General features: G+C 42.1%; 1 protein-coding gene across 1 annotated transcript; it reads right to left on the bottom strand.

Annotated features, from left to right (window-relative positions):
- Positions 1-250: 250 nt before the first annotated feature.
- On the bottom strand, positions 251-5,314 carry LOC134880515 (stonustoxin subunit beta-like). Its single transcript, XM_063907469.1, is given in 6 exon segments — positions 251-1,074; positions 1,281-1,328; positions 1,443-1,576; positions 4,511-4,536; positions 4,702-4,743; positions 5,231-5,314. Coding segments are annotated over 6 exon segments (876 nt in total). The 3' UTR covers positions 251-532.
- Positions 5,315-9,101: the final 3,787 nt, after the last annotated feature.

Here is a 9,101-nt window from a genome sequence, read left to right as displayed (position 1 = left end):
GAACGAATGCTCGACCTGAAGGTAAAAATGAAATATTTTATTCAAATTATTTGGAATAATTAGACAAAAACAGTATGCCAATCATGACATTACAGTATAATAGTTCAATTGTTTTTTCCGAGGTTGCATATCATTAAGCACACATTGTGTCATTAACTCAATCAAAACAAACAGAAAACAAAGGCTTTTGGATCATCACCGTCGGCTTCTCCAGGTAGAGACTCCTTCAGTGTTCATGGTTCAAGAGCGTATGGTATGAATGTGGATTAAACTGGAATAAAAGTAAGTTTATGAAAGCTTCTGGCAGACGAATGCTCAAAGGGGATACAATGGAGATACATTTCAGGAGACCATATATAACATACTGTTACTTTGAAAATAGTTACACAATTCTCCAAACCTAAACAAGACAACTAAATATAGAACAAATGTCCAGGTTTACAGATTTGATTCACAGTTCAGAGTGATTTACCACACTGAACTGATTTAAGCAACGATCTGCAGTCAGTTTCTGTCCAGAGAAGAGAGACTCTCAGACCTGCAGAGGACACACAGACACTGAGGAACCATATGACCACAACCCACAACCAGCAAAGAGAGGTTCAGTGAATGTGGTTCTGAAGGTGTAGAGGTGGATCAGTGTGTCAGAGGAGACTTTATAGAAGGACAGAGAGCCAGCAGGATAATCCACATACACTGCTACTCTACCAGAGGAGGAGGAGGAGGAGGAGGAGGAGGAGGAGGAGGAGGAGGGTGTTAAGTATGATTTTTTTTATTGTGTTCAGAGTAATCATAAATGATCATTCCTTCCATACCTACAGTCATTACTCTCTCCTCTCCTGGTGATTCCTCTGTAAGTCACTGATACAAGAACCCCTCCGCTCCACTCGGCCTCCCAGTAAAAGCGAGCAGATGTCAGAGGTTCGCTACACATCAGCTGTTCATAGAAATCAAATCTCTCTGGATGATCAGAATAGGGCTGCTCCTCCTCCACAAGGGTCACCTTCCTGTTGTTGTCAAACAGTTTAAGGTTCCTGTGCGCTGTGTTTGGGTCCAGCTCCAGTTCGAAGGCATCTGATGTAGAGAACACAGCTGCAGGTTATCATCTGTTCATTTATTAACCACTGTACTGACAATCGCTGACAGGAAATCATTCAGACTGACGTCTCATATTCAGCTGTTAATGATGGCTAACATTCTGAAATTCAACAGTGCAATTATAACGTGAGTATGTTCGTAATATTCGGAAATCTCATGAAACAAACTTAAAACACATTCACACTTCCTCAGACCAGGCTTCAACCACTGCAGTCCACCATGGTCCATCCATGCAGGAAGAAACAGAGTTAGAATCAACTTCATACACCTTCACTTATATCCACCATTAAACATGAAGCAGAGTCCTGTCTGGTCTGGTATGGTCTGTCCGGTCTGTCTATACCTGAGTGTCTCCAGTTTCCAGTCTGGATCCTCTACTCTGGCAGACAGGAGCTTCTCTCCTGAGTCTCCTGGATGATTGTAGCTCAGGTCCAGCTCTCTCAGGTGGGAGGGGTTGGAGCTCAGAGCTGAAGCCAGATCAAAGCTGCAGATTCCTGCGTCTCTGGTTTCAGTGAAGAAGTGATGAACAAGTTCCACCAAGCTGTACTTTTTCTCTCTCAGCACATTCAGCTCTCTGAAGGTGAATGGAAAGGTGAACTGGATGTCCTGGTTGGCTTTCTCTTCAGCCCAGTCCAGAGAACTTCTGTGTTAAGACTGTTTTCCCAATGCCAGCCACTCCCTTTGTCAGCACTGCTCTGCTTGGTGCATCTCTTCCAGGTGAGGCTTTAAAGAGCTCTTCTTGTCTGATGGTGGTTTCTGGTCTGTGTGGTTTCCTGGATCCTGTTTCAATCTGTCTGACCTCATGTTCATCATTGATCTGAGTTGAAAACAGAATAACAGGGTAACTGTGGCTCAGCAACTGGAGGGGGGGGGTTATAAAAGCACCAACAATATTAAGGCCGGAAAGCGTCCTCGTGTCAAAAGCATCACAGCAGCTGATGGTGTTTGAACTGATTGGGAAGAACAGGTTGAAAAGTCCCACAAGAGAATGAGGTTAGGGCTCTGTCAGAGTCAGGGATGGAGAACTGGCTGTGTAACTGTGGATGTTGTATGTAGAGGCTTGCTGGGCATCACAGATGCTGAGCTCTTCCGCAGGATGGACTACAGGTCAAGGATCTTGACCAATGAATTAATTACTTTAATTATAACATGCATTTGCAGTAAGGCGTGCAGCTATGCTTCAGGGCGTAGAGCAGGTTGTACACTAACTACAGGCATGTTTGTCTCTACTTCACAACCTTTCCTGAACCAACATAGGGTTTCTCCAAAGATCAAAGACATTGTCTTTAACAACTTCAGCAACATTAGCGAGAGTCACTTCTGGGACAAACTAAGGAGATAACAACTGGTTGCACCATAACAGACATCCTTTTGTTTCTCGTGGCAGCTGAGACAGTGGATGAAGCCATTAGGATTTTAAAAAAAACAGTCATTCAACAACTTCTTTTGGTTGACAAAGTACCACCAACAACTGATGGACAGGAAGATCTGTAGCTACCTGCACAGATGGCTGGGTCTCCCTCAGTGACTTCCACAGGAGAGGTTCTGCAGTACCAGAACTTAATGACCAAATTGTGTTGGCCAAAGACATAGATGATTGGAGAACCCAATAAGCAGTGAAAGTCCGTACGTAAGGCTGTGGATAGAAGCCTAATGCTGGCCTCTGCAAGACTCTGCAAGTTCTAGCTCACGGACCTCCAACATGTCCATTTAGACCCAAAGGAGGTTGGACATCAATGCCACGGTAACTATGGGGCAGCAGAAACATGTACTCTATAAGAGAGTATGTTGGAGCTGAAGCTCTTGTAGTACTACCGCTGGATGTGTCTTTTTCAGACACAAGACACAATGTATTGAGGATCTGTGGGAGCAGGGGGTTCATCGCCCTGAAGATGACTGATGATTGTCATCTGTGTCTGGGTGTGAGGAGGATAATGAAGGAACAAAGGTGGGCACTGAACGGTCAGAAAGGGAGTGAGATATGCCTATTTAAGACCAGCGATGTCGGTAACGCGTTACTGTAATCCGACCACTTTTGTCAGTAGCGAGTAATCTAACTCGTTACTATTTCCAAACCAGTAATCAGGTTAAAGTTACTTACCCAAGTCCCTGTGCGTTACTATTTTTGTCATTTTCCTTAGTCAAAAGAGATATGTTTGCTTTCTTCTTGCGTCTCGGGGAGTGACGGCTATGCAACATTTAAGTCACGTGTTCAGCTCGAGGGCAACTCACGTGTAATACCACGCAGCGACACAAACGTAACCAACAATGGAGGAGGAGAGAGATGCGCGTTTTCCAGCTGGAGATACAGTCACTATTTTGAGTTTGTCAGCTAAAGATGACAATATTAAGGTTCGTTGTTCTCTCTGTGCTGGAGACAAAGTGCTATCTAGCTTCAAAAACACTACGTCAAATCTGAAGAAACATTTGGAGTCGCAGCACGGCACAGTCAAACTACAGAGCAAGTCCCACCAGGTGGAGCGAAGCAGAGAGCTGAGACTAAAGCAGGAGGTCCACCACCACCCAAACAACAAAAGCTGGACTTCGGTGCAAAACCAGTAAGAGTTGAAGAAGTGGGTGGGCAGTATGTTGGACTCATTTATGTTGAGGCGGCGGGGGGTGTTGTCGGCAGCTGCTGAAAGTAACTAATAAAGTAACTTGTAATCTAACTTAGCTACTTTTAAAATCAAGTAATCAGTAAAGTAACTAAATTACTTTAAAAAGGAGTAATCAGTAATCAGATTACTTTTTCAAGGTAACTGTGGCAACACTGTTGAAGATAGAGAGGGACCAAGTTTTAAATTCTTACCTTTCATCATCTTTAAAGTTATAAGGATGGTCCCTCGAACGGTCGCTCTGCATGGACACACAACTGGGTTCTGGTCTCTGCTGCTGGATCCTTATACAAGCAAACACACTTGTAATACGTAACACTTTGAAACAGATTATCAATAGTTCAAATGTAATTTCTCGTTATGCTCTGTTCATAAGTATGTAATAATATTAAGGTAGATGCTATTTGAACCCGGATGACTATAGTGCACAATGCTATTTGCACCCAAAATGTATTGTAAATAGCCACAACTGTAAAAAGCATTTTTACATTAGAATATCATTAATTTAAAGCCTACTTTTCAACATATACACACCTTTTCAGATACACAAACTTTGCATCACTTTTAGAAATACTTTTTCAATTACCCATTTCAGAAGATATTATGATACTGTGAAATTGGTGATGGCGAAGTCTGCAGGGACTTGGCTTGGGAACCTGACCATGCTGCACCATTTTCATGAAGGTTACTATACAACAGCTGTGGGCAGTTGATACTGAGAGAGTCACTGACATGATTTCATTGATCAATGCAGACTGGTTTACAGACTGTCCTGTCTTGCTGATCCAGTTCTTATAGCTCTACACCCCTGTCCCGAAAGGTCCTTAAATTGAAGTCCAAGTTTGAAATATAACTCAATTAATGTTTTTCCTATCATTTCCACACATAAACATAACAGTCTGCAATGAATTGTTGGTCTCCTGTGCGCTCCACTTCCTCCTGTGCGCACTGGTAACTTTGTCATGCGAAGAGAAAGTTAGTCTTGAGCACAAGAAACTAACCTGTGTGTGTCCCTTAGTGGGCTCCGTACCTTTTAATTCAATATGCATGGCGAAAATATACAGGTATAATTAAAAAACAAAGCAACCCTTTAAGGTTAAATGCACCAATCTGGTACACAAAGAGTAGACATCTGCTCTTTAAAACTTTAATCATTAACAAATGTGGCGTATACAACCAATCATAATCCATCATAAAGTACACAACCTCAAAGCACGGTTAACGAGGCAGGATCTGTGCTTCTAAAAGAGTCCGGTGGTTTGCAGACACTGCTGCATGTGTGTAAATAGCTGGTAATAATTAAGGTTTCAAGTTTATAACTACAACAAGTTTGAATTTTTCACCAATTCCTAAATCAACCTAATACAGGTCATTTTTTAAACATGAACACTGCGAAGGACAACTTTTAAAATATAGGCTTTTATAATCAGCAATCATGCTTTAACCAATGGGCATGGTTTATCCTTCTTGACAATTACAGCCGTTTTATCTTTTACTCTTTAGCTGTAAATAACAACATTTTTACAGAGATCCAGATCCAGATTCAGGCTCAGGTCCAGGTCCAGGTCCAGGGTTAGGTCCAGGTCTAGGTCTAAGTCCATGTCTCTTCTGCTGCTTCCTGATACAAACAAATTGAAAGAGAACAAAGATTGTCAGTGGAGGACATCTGACTTAAAAAGAGCAGAAAACCGCAACACAAAACAACAACACAAATAAATAAAAAACCCTTAAAGGTCTCCTATTATGCTATATTTCAAATATATATTGTAGAGCCATATCTATGCAAAACTTGTCTGTGAAGTGTTTTGCTCAAAATAACAAACAGATCACCCATTGTAGCATGCCTCATCCCCCTCTATTTCAGCCCTGTTCCTGAAGTGCTGATTCTGTGACTGTAGCTTTAAAGGGGCCATGTTATGCTTTTTGGGGATTTCCCTTTCCTGTAGTGTGTTATTTATGCTTGTGTGCATGTAATAGGTCTGCAAAAGTTAAAATCCCAAAGTTCAGGCTAGAGGGAGATTCTCTCCCATATCCCTCCCCCCTGCCTGAAATGCCTTGATGGGATTCCTTTCTTTACTTCCTGGTTCAGTTCCGCATCACACTGACGTGAACGTGATACGGAACTGAACTCAGCCAATAGAGCTCCTGCAGATGATGTCATATATGCTGGTCACGTGACGAGATACGACAGGGGCAGCCATTTTGGCAGTCATCGCGGCAGTAAATTGACAGGCACTGGCAGACTGTCAAGGATGGTGGATAACTGCTGTGCACCAGGTTGCACAAATAGGCGTGGGAAAAAGAAAGGTGTATCGTATTATCGCATTCCTAAAGACGCGGAGAGGAGGGAGAAGTGGATTGGAGCGATTAAAAGAGCCAGGAGCCTTCAGAAAAAGACTGAAAGATGGGACCCCCCGGCCGTTGGCTTTCGCTTATGCAGTGATCACTTCATATCAGGTGGGTGAAGGAATACAGTACAATGCTACAAAAAGTTTCTGGTCAGTTTAATTAAATTTAATTAGTTTAATTTAAGAAGTAGCACCCAGTTATTATAGCTAACGGACACTGTGATGTCCCTTTTTAACTCAACAAGTGTGGCTCTGGCGCAGCCTAGCCAGTTAGCAAGTTAGCTTGTAGCAAGCTAGTGGTAAACAAACCCGTGTTGAAATATTCCTTCTTATTTTGTAGGGAGAAAGAGTGATAATCCGTTGAGTCCGGATTTTATCCCCTCAATTTTCGATTACCTTCCATCTCCAGAGAAGAGGAGACATAAAACGAGACTGGAGGTTTTTAACAGAAGGCAGAAGGCTAAACTGCACAAAGTAGAGCAGGCAAAGATATCTGCAGAAGCCATCCGTCAAAGGTGGGTAGATCAAACTCCTGTCTGATTACATGTTGGGTCTACTTGTGATCGGTGTGTTATTCAGATTATTTTATTTCAAATAGTTAACTGCCGTGATATGGTTATAAACAATAACGTCACACCAGTCATTTAATGAAGGCTAATATCATATGATTTCCATTAAACATGTCAAACTGTAAACATGTAAACATGTCAAACTGCCATCAGTATTGTATGCATGAAAGCTTATTTTGCTGCTTCTGTGTTTTCATCAAAAATACAAACTAGCAAGTTACAGATGCACTGCAGTAGCTATCCAAGCTAAAAAACATGCTAACGTGACACTTCCGTAGCTAGCCAAGCTAATAAACAAACAATGCTAACGTGACACTGCCTATCAAACTGGAATAATTTAATACTTACCCTTGCAGTGATGATGCCGAAGTTTTTGGATGTAAGACTCCACAGTTGAATGTTGTTTACGAAGCCGGACTGACACCATTTGTAAGCCTCCAAGCTTTTGTACGCTCTGAGGGAGTCTCCTGAGTACACTGATGGAAAGCTTACAAGATAGCTGTGGATGTCTGCGTAGCGCAAGTCGGGTACATCGTCTTCAGAGCAGGAGGTTATGCTCTTGAAAAGCACACCGGGTGAATTATATGGGTCGCTTATATTTAATCTCTCTAATTTTGTACTATAAAGCCGAATTTCACTTGAATTAAAATGAGAAGTATACTCGCTCGGTAAGAAAACACTGGCACCGGTGGTCATGTTGACTGCCAAAATGGTGGCTCCCAACCAAAAGTCACGTGACCGCAGGAGCTCTATAGCAGCGCAGACGCAGCAACTTGTAAGAAACAGCGTCTCAGGGCATGTTAACATGTTAACAACCTATTAATGTGGCATACCCACTTAACGGGAAGAAACTCAGCTACCTGCAGACCCTATTAACCATTTTTACCAAAACCAAACATAATTCCAACACCAAGCGTCTAAATCAGCACTGAACGAAAACGAGCTAACGCTACATAGCACTGAGTGAGCTACGGTGATTTCTTTACTTCATGCTACCTGCACAAACCACATATCATATGAAACACAGACACACACACACACACACACACACACACACACACACACACACACACACACACACACACACACACACACACACACACACACACAGCTTCATTATTACTCCTTATATCTGAGTCTCATCGAGGATCTGTTTCTACATGTAGACTTTAGAGTTTCAAACATCAGTTGTCAGATACACTTAAAGACAGGAGGTGAACACATGAACAACAACAAATGCAGCAGTTCGAGACATTCGAGACTTGAATGAATCATAGTCCAACTTATTCATTTTCTTCTCATGAACTCGGTCAGCTGTGAGGACCTGGTCTGTGTAGAAGAAGGGTTTCCTGCTGATCTGACCATGTGCTCCATCAGGAGTAAATCTTCTGCTTTTTCATCAGTCCTCTGTGTCCAACACTCTGATAAAGCAGTGTGAAGCTGCAGCACTCAGTTCAAACTGTATATGACTTTATCTTGTAGATGTTGAAGATTAACCCACAGCGCTCCCTGCTGCACTCTGACACAGCTGAGAACAGATGAAGCTCCTCATCACCCACTACAATTATCTGACAGCTGCAGTTACTGTACAAATGAGAGTCTCTGCACAGCTGTTTGGGAACACTAGCTGATGGGAGGAACAGTGTTAGGAATTAGGGGATGGCCCCAATTTATCTGCACTAAGAGTGATAAGTAAGTGCAAATGAGATTACCAGTGTTTGTTGTGTGTGATCGAGTGAGCAACATCATTTAAGTAAAACAAATATTTTGAATTTAACGTACAAGATGAAGTTCGAGCGGGATTGGAATCTATATTCCCTTGGATTACTATTAGTGAAAGTGTCAACTGGATCAATTACATTCATTAAAATCAACAAAAGTCTATGAATTATATGAGTGTGGTTCTTAAGGCATTAGGAGTACAATGGCAAGTAAGATTGGATTTTGGCAGATAAGGGAGGACTGCATATGAAGGAACATTTCCAACTGCACACACACACACACACACACACACACACACACACACACACACACACACACACACACACACACACACACACACACACACACACACACACACACACACACACACAGACACTCTGCCTCTCAATCCAGGATTAATGTCTGTAATGTTGTAATAAATCCTATGGATGTGATTGTTTTAAAGATGGCTCTGTGTGATTCCTGCCAATGGGTGACAAATGAGGGCTCATCCGGTATTGAAAGTCCATGAGGTGAAGAAAAATATGTACGGTTTGATCGATGTCAAGTCACTGTTGTTTGATTGTAATGATTTTGGTTTTTGTGAGATAATTTGTATTTGCTGTTTGTTTCGTTGGGCTTTTGACTACGGTAACTGTCGTGGCGTATTAGTCCGTTTCTTAAAATTAAAAAGCCACTTTCTGACTCTCTGGATTGCGGGTCATGATGTGCCTCTCTTGCTTCCAAAAACACATGTGGAGATTGTAGAG

This window comes from Eleginops maclovinus, chromosome 18 (genome assembly GCF_036324505.1).
Source record: "Eleginops maclovinus isolate JMC-PN-2008 ecotype Puerto Natales chromosome 18, JC_Emac_rtc_rv5, whole genome shotgun sequence".
In the NCBI taxonomy this organism is placed as follows: Eukaryota; Metazoa; Chordata; class Actinopteri; order Perciformes; family Eleginopidae; genus Eleginops; species Eleginops maclovinus.
Note: the sequence above shows the minus strand (reverse complement) of the source record. Positions and strands in the feature narration are given on the sequence as shown.